Here is a 14,149-nt window from a genome sequence, read left to right as displayed (position 1 = left end):
GAGCAGATTGCAAAATACTAACTTGAATAACTCCCCAAAACAGGGTTCTAACCCTACCAAAGTTTATGCCATCTCACCATCTTAAAATTTTTTAAGGAGTCAAAACAGATTAAACTTCTCAAATGAACAAGATTTCCACACCTCCAACCTACATTATGTAGCTATTTTTCAAAATTGCACAACTTTCAAAAATGCTTTTTCAGTTCTGAAGACCAAAATAGAACTTGCAAAAGCAGTAGGGCAGTGTTTCTCAAATTTCCCATTATCACCTCCCTAAAAAGCCTTTTTAGGCTTTTCTTAATTTCCCTATGAAATTTTAATACCAGATACACTGTACACTTATGTATTGTAATTCTTTGAAGAACCACAAACCATCATTGTAATATCTAATATTTTTGTCCTTAAGAACAAATTTATTTTAGAAGTGATACTGTTCCATTGAGGATGCAAGCAAAAGAGGCACAAAGTTAAATACATAAAAACTCTAAGATAAATATTCTGACTTTCGACAGGAATAATACCAGCAGTTCTTAAAGTCCTTTATTCTTCCATTCAAATGTACAAAATGCTAGAGGTTCTCCACCCCAAAATTGTACCAACTGACTTTCCTTAGGTTTCTTCATTCTATATATCAATACATCAAATCTCAAATTTTCCCAATACTAAGGGGACTTTAATAGAAATCTCACACACACACACACACACACACACACATTTTCTCTTTTTGAAAAAAGGAGGTTCAACTTACTTATAAATTAGAGAAAGAGCTCTTATTTCCAGCTGGCCAGCACTTTCCTAAACATAAACAGCGCATAAAGTTTTAAGAATGTTCTGCAGCTAGGAGGTAGTTTTTCCAAGTTTAACAATTGTGTTTTTAGATACTTAGCACTACTTTAGATGGAGAACTTCTATAACTTGCTTTGAGGCTTGGGATATTGTGATAGTTAATCATTAACAAAAACTTAGTCTGAAAAAAGTAGACCTAAAGACAACCTTAGTTAGTTATTAACAAGGACAATTATTATGGAAGATTTAAAAGGCATAATAAAAATGGAATTAGCATAAGAATATGAAGTCAGCAGGGTATTTAGCACAAGAGTTTTAAGTCCACAACTATGGAACTAATCACATAAATTATTTTAAATAAATGTGTTTATGGATCTTACGCCCACATAAAAAGATAACTACAAATCAGAAGAGTTCTAAGAAACAACCTCCTAGTAACATTCATTACCAGTCCCCCTCCCCGATTAGAGTGAAAAGGCTTAGGCTTGTCCTGTTGCCAGTGTGTACTCTTTCACTAGTCTATGGAGGATAAAATTCTTAACACACAATTCTCACTATTCGACACAATTTAACAGTTCTGTAGCCAGATTCTAACCTTTTGCAAGAACTATTTGATTCAAATCAGCTGGCTACTTAAGAAAATAGGTTGAGTCTAGCTAAAGTGACACAGCTGAATGAATATTTAGGTTACTATTCCAAATACTCTGAAAAGTGTAAACCCCCATGTTTGAATCTTACCTTGGGATCTCCCAACTGTTCCAGGTATTTCTCAAAAGATCCCTCTACATACTTCAAAAATAAAAAAAATCTTGACTTAAACAATTACATATTATTACCAAAATCTGATTATATTCTTCAATATTATCCTCCAATAGATTTTTGTTCAACTCAACAATCTCAGTATTCAATTATGACTTTGCACAGCATCTCAAGAAGGTTTGCACATACACAAAGTTTTGAGTGGAGAAAAGATGGACTATACAATCATCTTTGGAACTGATCCTGGCTTATTCACCTACCTGTGCATTTCATCCAATAGTATGCCTTTTAGTTTTGAAATTCCTATTTAAGTAACCTGACATTTTCATGAATCAAGCAAGTCCAATAATTAGAATAATTTCATACTTGACAGGAGACATGCATTTACCAAGTTAAACTGAGGAATCTTAAAGGAAATTTATTTCAAAAAAGCCCAGGGCACAAGTCAACTTTCTGGGGTGATGGAATTGTTCACTATCTTGATTACAGTGGCAGTTATATGACTGCATATTATTGCCAAAACTAGTAACACTTAACTTAAAATGGCCAATTTTACTGTATGTAAAGTACCTAAATAAAAATAAAAATTCAAGGACTATATGACTAGTCCCATGCAAATATATCACAAGATGTGAAATCAAATTTTAATTTTTCCTCAAACCCTTTTAACAACTTTTTGAATCACAACTGACATATAAACTGCAAATATTTAAATGCAGTTAAGTTTTGACATATGTACACAGTCATGAAACCACCATGATATCTTGATAGTGAATATTAAGTTTCCTTTTGCACCTCTTTAGCCCCACCGACCCAAAAGCGATCACTGATCTGCTTTCTGTCACAATAGATTGGTTTTCATTTTCTAGAGTTTTAATAAAGGAAATTGTATGGTATGTACTTTGGTGGGAGGGTGGTTCTGGCTTCTTGCACTTGGCATAATTATTTGGAGATTCATCCTCATAGTTTTAAAATTTCACACACACATCTCTGTTACTCAAAATGTCATGCACAAATAAGAGCAAACATCACTTGGGAGTTTAACTATGCAGAAATTATGGGCCCTGCTCAGACCTACTCAATCAATCTGTATTTTAACAAAATCCCCAAGTGATTTGTATGCACAAAAGTACTTGAGATGCACTGCTTTACACCATCGTCTTGCATTTAAAGTAATTTCACGAATAATCCTTCCCCAGGTGGGGTGAAGATAGTGATTAATTTCAAGGTAATAGCTTTAAAGTAAAAAAGCCTTTATGTAGTTTTAAAATTCACCAAAACCTGTTGAGAAAATTAAGAGTAAACCTCAAACAGCAGGTAAATACGCAAAATTTGGTCAGAAGAAAACAAATAGTACTGGAAAAGCTAAACACAGTAAAAAAAACAACACAACACACAACAGCCACACAAGACACACTTCAAAAAACGCCTTGATAAAACCTAATTTTGTTCCAAGAATTCAAATGCTTCAACATATACAAAGATGTCTTCTAAGTTGTTTTAAAGTCAATCATTAGTGACAGTGCTTCAATTACCAATTTGTCACATGAAAATAGGTTTCCTAATTTGTTTCCTTACAATTAAGTTTTATAAGAATAAGTTGGCTGGCTGAAGAGCATTGTGCACAGAATTAAAGCAGAGGAGGTTTGTATTTGTATATATTTTTAAATATACAGTTGCATAGCCAAACCTTTGTGAACTATGATTAATTGTTCAAGAAAACAGTGGTCTGGATAATAAAAAACAGCAGTCTTTGGGGAATTTTTGGTGTGGGGGAGAAAGTAGTTCAAAGTATACAGATTAACTGTTTCTTCTCAACTTTTAACTGGAGTACAAAACAGTCTAATTACAGAAGGAGGTCCAGCGCATGGCTAGCCAGGGGGAAGGAAGCCAGCTGGAAATTAAATATTTGCTATTGAGAGAATGATGTAATTTTCATACATAGAAGCTCAAAATTCATTTCCCACCTGCTATATACTCTCCCTTGGGTATGTATTCTACTTACAGACTCAAAAGGTTGTGGATTTTCTCTCATATATGAAACACAAGCCTTCCTGATTTCCAAATGATGGACCTGGCTGCAAAACAACTAAAAGAAGAGAAAGACCAGCTCACTGTCAGCAGTAATTTGACACAGAAGCTTCTAAATTAAGACTATGAACTGGACACTTCATTATCCCTTAATCAGAACGTATGTAGGAAATTAGGAAATTAAGTCCTCACTAAAATCTGTGATTCCTTTAGTGAGATGAGAATGAGGGGAGATGATTCTGTCAATGCCCGCCCCCCCCTGCTTTTCTACTCTGTCGGGGAACAGCCTATAAATTTTTCCTTAGGCATAAAATTTAGAAGAAGTGGAACGTTGCTGAAAAGGATCAAGATACACTTCAAAATATTGTTTAACCCCATTATCTTCCTTACATTCCAAAGTGGCACTTAGAAAAGTTAAGATAGCAAAAGCAAGCAATAGATTTGGAATAACGAGTAAAGGCACACAGCAAGGTAATAACTGGCTTATACACCTGATGTTTTTACTAGGGAAGGGATAAGGAGTTTTGTTTTGGTGGGCTACAGGTCTTCTAGTTACAGTACCAAGCCATGTCTCAAACTTTGAAAATTCAGTACAGGGAAGACACATTTGTTTTCCTTTTACCTGCTCCGAAATAGCCCGAAAGAGGCAAGAGGCATCCTTGACAGTCAGCTTCCGAAACAGCCCTAAGCTGCCTAAATATTCATCCATTGATGCCTCTCTCAGAGACTTCTGGGCGTAGTACTTTTTCCATCCTTTATACATCGTGCATGAGAGGGTGGAGGTGGGAGGGAAGGATAAAGGAACAGGGTGGCAAAGAGGGAAAAGGGTGCAGGTAGGAATGGGGAGCAGTGACAAGGGCTTGCTTATGCAGGTATCTGGAAAGCAGCCCAAAGTCTAGGTATGAGAAGGCAGATGGGAGTCCGCACTGTAGAATCTTGGCACTTCTCAGGAGCAGGAGAAGCAAAGGGCTGGCTTGCCCAGGACAAGTCCCGACCCTGTGAAAAGAAGAGGAAGAGCCAAAGCTCCTAGGTATAGAGAATTAGACTTGAGAAGATGTGGGAAGGGGAAGGTACTTGCACAGCTACCTTTTTGGGGAAGGGCAGAATTAATCCAATCAGCCCAAGGTTGAGAAATATGCATAAACAGCTGAGCTTGGACCAAAAAGAAGCGGAGTTTGCTTCTTAACTCAAGGCAACTGCTGCAGGAGGCAGCAAAGGTCTGCAATAAGGCTCAGGTGTGTCATGACGCAGCCTGGCCCACATTACATTGCTTTAAGATCTCTGCCCAAATTTTCCACAACAGTCTCTGCCAAGTTCCCTGTTCTATCCATAGTTTCATGGAGATGAGGAAAAAAATTGGAAACTAATGAACTAGTAAGCTTTAATATTAAGAACATCTTAAAAAACAGAGAAACTGACTGTGGTTGGGGAAAAGGCTCTCTTAACCTGAAGGGGCAGAAATCACAGTTCAGGCAGAGTGCCAAAAGCAAGCAGCTGGAGATTTCAGGTATGGGGTTTATGTAATCTCCTTTCATTCTCCCAGTTAATAATAACCCTCTGCTAGCAACACAGAAATTAAATTCCTTAATTATGCTAGGAAATGCTGACAGAATTCTGAACTACTGTCTCCAAACTATTGTACAGCACTAACAAAGAGTAAATACAAAAAAAGGGTGTTTCCAAACAAACAGAAACAATGAAAACTTCAACTGAAGCAGCATGAAGGAAACATCGTGCCCACAAACTTTCTAAGAAACTATGTAAGAGACATGTTTCAATGTATCAGGGCACTTTTCGGAAAAACTAGATTCTGAGAAAACCAAAATAAAATATGACTGTGCTTTGTAGGGTTCAAAGCCAGGACCGGTCACTTGTATCACTTGATTTCATTGTCAAGTCTCTCGTTTTTATTTAAATACAAAATTCTAATTCCTTTATTGGTTTAAGTGTTAAAAAATATAGATCAAAGCTGGCTTTGGAGAAGTTACAAAATTAAGCTGCTTTTTGAAAACTTTCACGTATCTGTGGATCCAGTAGTAATCATGACTGCCACCTAGAGGAGAAGTGTCAGTAATCAACCTTATAATTAAGGGATGAATTAAAGGCATTTTAGAAAAAAGAGTGAATTCTTGACTCCCTTCAGCATAACAATTTGAAATTACCGTAACTAATTTTTTTTAAAGGAACTGTAACACTGGGAAAATGACTCTTTTTGCAAAAGTTCTGAAACATGGTTTGGGAAGAGGGACCACCATCTTTCTTCAAGGCCACAAATTCACTGAGAAAAACTAATGGTTATAATAAAAAGTTAATCATTTCTGGTATTTTTTTTTACCTGAAGAGAAAGATACAATTCTGCATATTTATAGCTGCATATATAAAAATTAAATTAATACTAATCAATATATTTCACCATGAGGAAGATAATAGGGAAAACTGGGAGATGGAGAGAGAGTCTAATAGGAGAGAAGAGAACAAAGACAAGAAAAAGACAAGCAGACAAAAAGAGAGGAAAACACAGAGAAAGCACAAAAAGACCCACACAAATACTGTCAATTTATTTTTAACAAAGGTGCAAGAGCAGTTCAGTAAGAGATGATAGTAGTTTCAACAAATGTGCTAGAACAATTGACATCTACATGCAAAAGAAAAAAAATGATCTTCAACCTGCACCTCACGTCCTGTACAATAATTAACTCAACATGGATCAAAGAACTAACTGTAGAACTTTGAAACTTTTAAACACAAGCATAGGAGAAAATCTTGTGGACCTTGAGTTAGGCAGATTTCTACAATACAATGTAATAAAAAATTGATTGGACTTTGTCAAAATTAAAAACTGCTCTGCAAATTACAACGTTAGAATGAAAATAACAAGCCACAGCTGGAAGAAAACATTTGTATATCACATATCTGACAAAAAAAAGTTTGTGCCAAAATATATAAGGAACTATAAAAAGTCAACAATAACAGTTTTTAAAATGGGAAGTTTTACCACACATTTTACCAAAGATATAGGAGTGGCTAATAAGCATGTAAAAATATATTCAACATTAGTCAGTACGAAAATTCAAATTAAAACCACAATGAGACCATCACTACACACCCACTAGGATGGCTATAATAAATACAAACAGTACAAGTGTTAGCACGGACATGCAGAAACTGGAACCTTATTAAGAGAAGCCAGAAGCAAAGGAGTCTGATTCCAAAAGATAAATGATTCCACTCACATGAAATATAACAAACAGACCAATCTGTAGAGACAGAAAATCACTGGTTTCCTGGTGTGGGATGTTAATAGTTATTAATTACAAACAGGAAGAAAGGATCTTCTGGGGTGACAGAAATATTGAAAACTGTTTTGTGGTAATGTTTGCACAGTTCTATGTATATTTACTAAAAATTTAATTATACATTTAAAACTAGTAATTTTAACAGCTTTGAAATTCACAAATCACACAATTCGAAGCATGTAATGGATATTTAAGAGTTGTGCATTCACCACCACAATTTTAGAACATTCTCATTACCCCAAAAGGAAACCCCACACACCCACTACCATCAATCTTTAATACCCGTATCCCTACCAATTCCAGGCAACCACTATCTACTTTGTCTCTATATGCCTATTCTGGGTATTTCAAATAGAATCACACAGTACTTAGTCCTGTGTAACTAGACTCTTTCACTTGGCATGAAGTGAAGTGCAAGGTTCACCCATGCTGTCGCATTTACCAGTATCTAAACCCTTTGTATAAACTATGTTTAATTATCTATTTATGAGTTGATAGACATTTGGGTTCCTTCTACTTTTTGCCTATTATGACTAATGCTATTATAAGCCATAGACAAGTTACTGTTTGGACATGTTTCCATTTTATAGGGTAATACCTAGGAATGGAGTTGCTGAATCACATAACTCTACATTTGACTGTTCAAGGAACGATCAGACTGTTTTTCCACAGCAGCTTCACCATTTTACATTTTTACCAGCATTTTGAGGGTTCCTGTTTCTCCACATCCTACCAACACTTACTGTTATCTCTTTAGCCATCCTAGTAGATATGAAGTGGTATCTCTTTGTGGTTTTGATTTGCATTTCTCTATGGCAAATATTGTTGAGCATACTTCATGTGCCTATTGGCCATCTGCATATCTTTAATGAGATACCACTACATACATCATAGAATGACTAAAACACATTTTTTTAAACTGATAGTACCAATTGAAGTGTTGCCAAGGATGCAGTGCAACTGGAACTCTCATATGTTGCTGTTAAGACTATAAATCAATACAGGACTCTGGAAAAATAGTTTGGCAATTCTTATAAAGAGAGAGTTACCATATGGCCCAGCAATCCCATTTCTGGCTATCTGTTCAAGAGAAATAGAAAACTGAAGTCCACACAAAAACCCATGCATCAGTGTTTACAGCAGCTTTATTCATAACCATGATTCCCCTAAAACAACAATCCAAAAACACTTCAACTGGTAAATGGACAAACTATGGCATTCATACAACAGAATACTCCTTAGCAATAAAAAGTTTGGTATGGATATACACAAGAACATGCATGAATGTCAAATGCATTGTGGCAAGTGAAAGAAGACAGATTCAAAAGGCTACACACTTTATGACTACATTTTTATGATATATTGGAAAAGACAAAACCATAAGAAGGGAAAACAGATGAGTTGTCACTAGTTAGGACTGTAGGGAAGGGCTGACTAAAAAGGGATGGCAGAAAGAACATAATGGAGTTATGAACCTTGACTACAGTAGTGGTTATACGATTATGCATTTGTAAAATCTTACCGAACTGTTAAAGAAAAATACTTTGTTATATTTAAATTTAAAAATAAATAACATAGGAGCGAAGATGGTGGGGTGAGTACAGCAGTGGAAATCTCCTCCCAAAACCATACATATTTTGGAAAGTACAAATACAACTATTACTAGAAGAAAGACCAGAAGATACAGTACAACAGCCAGGCTACATCTACATCGACAAGAACTCAGTGCCTCATGAAGGGGGTAAGATACAAACCGCGGCCCGGTGGAACCCGACCACCCCACCCCCCACCCCAGCTCCCCCGCGGGAGGAGAGGAGTCAGAGTGGGAAGGGAGTGGAAGCCCAGGACTGCTAAACACCCAGCCCTAGTCATCCGTACTGGGAGCACAGACACACGTTGCGTGGTATGCTGGATATTAGGGAAACAGAACAGTAAAGCTGCAAGCAGGTCTCTGCAGCCGGCTCCCCTGGGACAAAATAAAAGCGAGTGAATTTTGAAAGTCTTAAGGGGACAAGGGCCTCACAGCTGGATGGAAGCATCCCGGCACACCAAGCCCAGCAGTTGGGAATCCAGGGGAAATTCAGGCACTCCAGCCCCCAGGGAGGCAGCGCAGATGTGAAGCCCCTCATGGTGACAAACAGGCTCCCGCCCATTCCCCATCCGGGCAGTTCTGCCATAGCAGGTGAGCAGCCTGAGAGCAGCTGTGCCCACAGCAACTGCCCAGAGAATCCTCTGCAGCCACCTGGGCCAGACTCAGAGGCCCGCCCCTCCACGGCATGCACAAACAGAGGAAGCCGAGACAAGGCACTAAAGGTTGCAGTTCACGCAGCAGAGTGTACCCAGCGTGCCTGCAACTCCCCGTAGAGCCTGGGATGCTCTGATGCCTGCCACGCCCATCACGGCTCAGGAAATAAAACCGGAAGCTGCTACCTGTGGGTGGCTTAACAGCAGAGGCAGTGAGGAGGGCAAGGCGACCAGCCAGCATGAAGGGACTTTGTTCTTGCAGCCAACACATGTGCAAACTACCCACAACTACCTCTACAGCCGTAAAAAGGCAGAAGAATCTGATCCAGTCCAGAATCACCAAGACAACCCCTGAGAAGGAGGTTGGGGAGATAGATTTAACCAATCTTCCTGAAAAAGAATTCAAAATAAAGGTCATAACCATGCTGTTGGACCTTCAAAGAAATATGCAAAAGCTAAAGGATCAGGTTAGGTGGGAGAATACAGAGGAAAAACAATCTCTGGAAGGACTGCAGAGCAGACTGAGTAAGGTGCAAGAGGCTGTTAATGAAACAGAAATCAGAGCACAAGAACACAGAGAAGCTGAGGCAGAGAGAGATATAAGGATCTCCAGGAATGAAAAAATACTAAGAGAACTGTGTGACCAATCCAAACGGAACACTATTTGCATTATAGGGGTACCAGAAGAAGAGAGAGAAAAAGGGATACAAAGTGTCTTTGAAGAAATAATTGCTGAAAACTTCCCCAAACTCGGGGAGGAAATAGTCTCTCAGAACATGGCGACAGATCTCCCAAGACAAGGGACTCAAGGAGGTCAACCCCAAGACACATAATAATTAAAAGGGCAAAGATCAAGGACAAGGACAGAGTATTAAAGGCAGCCAGAGAGAGAAAAAAGGTCACCACCAACCAAGGAAAACCCATCAGGCTACCATCAGACATCTCAACACAAACCTTACAGGCCAGAAGAGAATGGCATGATATATTTAATGCAATGAAGCAGAAGGGCCTTGAACCCAGAATACTGTATCCAGCACAGTTATCATTTAAATATAAAGGAGGGATTAAATAATTCCCAGACAAGCAAAAGTTGAGGAAATTAAGCTCCCAGAAACCACCTCTACAAGGAATTTTAAAGGGACTGCTATAGATGGAATCACTCCTAAGGATAATAGATGTCAGCAGAGAAAATAAAATCACAGCAAAGAAAGCAGAACAACTAAACACAAACTAAAGTCAAAAAATAAAATCAACTACTCACAAAGCAGTCAAAGGAAACACAAAAGAGAACAGAATAAAACACCTAACATATAAAGAATGGATGAGGAAGAGTAAGAAGGGATAGAAATAAAGAATCATCAGATTATGTTTATAATAGCTTAATATGCGAGTTAAGTTAGACAGTGAGGTAGTAAAGAAGCTACCCTTGAACGTCTGGTAACCACTAATCTAAAGCCTGCAATGGCATTAAGTACATATCATTCAATAATCACCCTAAATGTAAATGGACTGAATGCACCAATCAAAAGAAAAAATGTAAGAGAATGGATAAAAAAGCAAGACCACTCTATATGATGCTTACAAGAGACCCACCTCAAACCCAAATACATACACAGAATAAAAGTCAAGGAATGGAAAAAGATATTTCATGCAAACAATAGGGAGAAAAAAGCAGGTGTTGCAGTACTAATATCAGACAAAGTAGACTTCAAAACAAAGAAAGTAACAAGAGATAAAGAAGGACATTACATAATGATAAAGGGGTCAGTAAAACAAGAGGATATAACCATTATAAATACATATGCACCCAATACAGGAGCACCAACATATGTGAAACAAATACTAACAGAATTAAAGGAGGAAATAGAATGCAATGCATACATTTCAGGAGTCTTCAACGCAACACTCACTCCAAAGGACAGATCCACCAGACAGAAAATAAATAAGGAAACAGAGGCGCTGAACAACACACTAGAACAGATGGACCTAACAGACATCCATGTAACACTTCACCCCAAAGCAGAAGGATACACATTCTTCTCAAGTGCACATGGAACATTCTCCAGAATAGACCACATACTAGGCCACAAAAAGCGCCTCAGTAAATTCCAAACGATTGAAATCCTACCAACCAACTAGTTCTACCAAACTAGAAATAAACTGTACAAAGAAAGCAAAAAGGCTCACAAACACATGGAGGCTTAACAACATGCTCCTAAATAATCAATGGGTCAATGACCAAATTAAAAGAGAGATCAAGCAATATATGGAGACAAATGACAACAACAGCTCAAAGCCCCAACTTCTGTGGAATATAGTGAAGAGAGTTTTAAGAGGAAAGCATATAGCAATCCAGGCCTACTTAAAGAAGGAAAAACAATCCCAAATGAATAGTCTAAAGTCACAATTATTGAAACTGGAAAAAGAAGAACAAATGAGGCCCAAAGTCAGCATAAGGATGGATATAATAAAGATTTGAGAAGACATAAATAAAACTGAGAAGAATAAAACAATACAAAAAACAATCAATGAAACCAAGAGCTGGTTCTTTGAGAAAATAAAACAGACAAGCCAATAGTCAGACTTATCAAGAGAAAAAGAGAATCTACACACATCAACAGAACCAGAAATGAGAAAGGAAAAAACAGGATGGACCCCACAGAAATAGAAAAAATTATTAGAGAATAGTATGAAAATCTATTCTAACAAGCTGGAACCTAGAAGAAATGGGTAACTTCCTAGAACAATACAACCTTCCAAGACTGACCAAGGAAGAAACATAAAATATAAACAGACTATTAATTACCAGCAACGAAATTGAAGCGGTAAATCAAAAAACTACCCAAGAACAAAACCCCTGGTCCAGATGGATTCACTGCTGAATTTTATAACACATATAGAGAAGACATAAAACCCATTCTCCTTAAAGTTTTCCAAAAAATAGAAAAGGAGGGAATACTTCCAAATTCATTCTATGAAGCCAGTATCACTCTAATACCAAAACCAGGCAAAGACCCCATCGAAAAAGAAAATTACAGACCAATATCCCTGATGAACATAGAAGCAAAAATACTCAACAGAATATTAGCAAACTGAATTAAAAAATACATCAAGAGGATCATACACCATGACCAAGTGGGATTCACCTCAGGGACGCAAGGATGGTAGAACATTCAAAAATCCATCAACATCATCCACCACATAAACAAAAAGAAGGACAAAAACACATGATCATCTCCATAGATGCTGAAAAAGCATTCAACAAAAGTTAACATCCATTCATCATAAAAAATCTCATCAAAATGGGTATACAGGGCAAGTACCTCAACATAATAAAGGCCATATATGATGAACCCACAGCCAATATCATATTTAACAGTGAGAAGCTGAAAGCTTTTCCTCTAAGATCGAGAACAAGACAGGGATGCCCACTCTCCCCACTGTTGTTCAACATAGTACTGGAGGTCCTAGACAGGGCAATTAGACAAAACAAAGAAATGTAAGGAATCCAGATTGGTAAAGAGAAGAAGAATCAAACTGTGACTATTCTCAGATGACATGATATTGTACATAAAAAACCCTGAAGACTCCACTGTAAAACAACTAGAATACCTGAATTCAGCAAAGTTGAAGAATACAAAATTAATACACAGAAATCTGTTGCTTCCATATACTTACGATGAACTAGCAGAAAGAGAAAGCAGGAAAACAATTCCATTCACAATTCATTCAAAAAGAATAAAATACCTAGGAATAAACCTAACCCAGGAAGTAAAAATCTATACCCTGAAAACTACAAGACACTCTTAAAGTAACTAAAAAGGACACTAACAAATGGAAACTCAACCCATGTTCTTGGCTAGGAAGAATTAATATTGTCTAAATGGCAATCCTGCCTAAAACAATCTTCAGATCAATGCAATGCCTATCAAAATACCAACAGCATTCTTCAACGAACTGGAACAAATATATTTAAAATTCATATGGAACCACAAAGACCCCAAATGGCCAAAGCAATCCTGAGCAGAAAAAATAAAGTGAGGGGTCTGGCTCCCAATGTCAAGCTCTACTAAAAAGCCACAGTAATCAAGACAATTTGGTACTGGCATAAGAACAGATGTGCAGACCAGTGGAACAGAACAGAGAGTCCAGATATAAATACGGTCTGTTGATACATGATAAAGTAGCCATGGACATACAAAGGGGAAATGACAGCCTCTTCAACAGCTGGTGTTGGCAAAACTGGACAGCTACATGAAAGAGAATAAAACTGGATCACTGTCTAACCCCATACACAAAAGTAAATTTGAAATGGATCCAAGACCTGAATGTGAGTCATGAAACCATAAAACTCTTAGATAGAAAAAAACATAGGCAAAATTCTCTTGCACATAAACATGAGCAAACTCTCCATGAACATATCTCCCCGGGCAAGGGAAACAAAACCAAAAATGAACAAGTAGGACTATACCAAACTGAAAAGCTTCTGTACAGCAAAGAACACTACCAATAGAACAAAAAGCCATCCTATAGTATGGGAGAATATATTCATAAATGACAGATCCGATAAAGGGTTGACATCCAAAATATATAAAGGGTTCACGCACCTCAACAAACAAAAAGCAAATCAACCAATTAAAAAATGGACACAGGATCTGAACAGACACTTCCCCAAACAAGAAATTCAGATGGCAAACAGACACATGAAAAGATTCTCCACATCACTAGTCATCAGAGAAATGCAAATTAAAACCACAGAATTAGGATTGCCACAATTCAAAAGACAAACAACAACAAACGTTGGTGAGGTTGTGGAGAAAGGGGAACCCTCCTACACTGCTGGTCAGAATGTAAACTAGTTCAACCATTGTGGAAAGCAGTATGGAGGTTCCTCAAAAAACTAGAAATAGAAATACCATTTGACCCAGGAATTCCACTTCTAGGAATTTACCCTAAGAACGCAGAAGCCCCATTTGTAAAAGACAAATGCACCCCTATGTTTATCCCAGCACTACTCACAAGAGCAAAGAAAT

At 37.5% G+C, this 14,149-nt stretch overlaps 1 protein-coding gene across 1 annotated transcript in view; it reads right to left on the bottom strand.

The window, feature by feature from the left end:
- The window catches only part of LOC140847577 (UDP-N-acetylglucosamine transferase subunit ALG13-like), a 69,558-nt gene that overhangs the window by 35,857 nt on the left and 19,552 nt on the right, over nt 1-14,149 (bottom strand). The window contains 7 exon segments of the mRNA XM_073228278.1: nt 749-795; nt 1,525-1,575; nt 3,551-3,634; nt 4,199-4,414; nt 4,416-4,493; nt 4,495-4,536; nt 4,539-4,572. Of these exon segments, the coding sequence (XP_073084379.1) occupies nt 749-795; nt 1,525-1,575; nt 3,551-3,634; nt 4,199-4,414; nt 4,416-4,493; nt 4,495-4,536; nt 4,539-4,572 (552 nt within the window).

Source organism: Manis javanica, chromosome Y (assembly GCF_040802235.1).
Source record: "Manis javanica isolate MJ-LG chromosome Y, MJ_LKY, whole genome shotgun sequence".
Classification (NCBI taxonomy): domain Eukaryota; kingdom Metazoa; phylum Chordata; class Mammalia; order Pholidota; family Manidae; genus Manis; species Manis javanica.
This window is presented reverse-complemented; position numbering and strand designations above follow the sequence as displayed.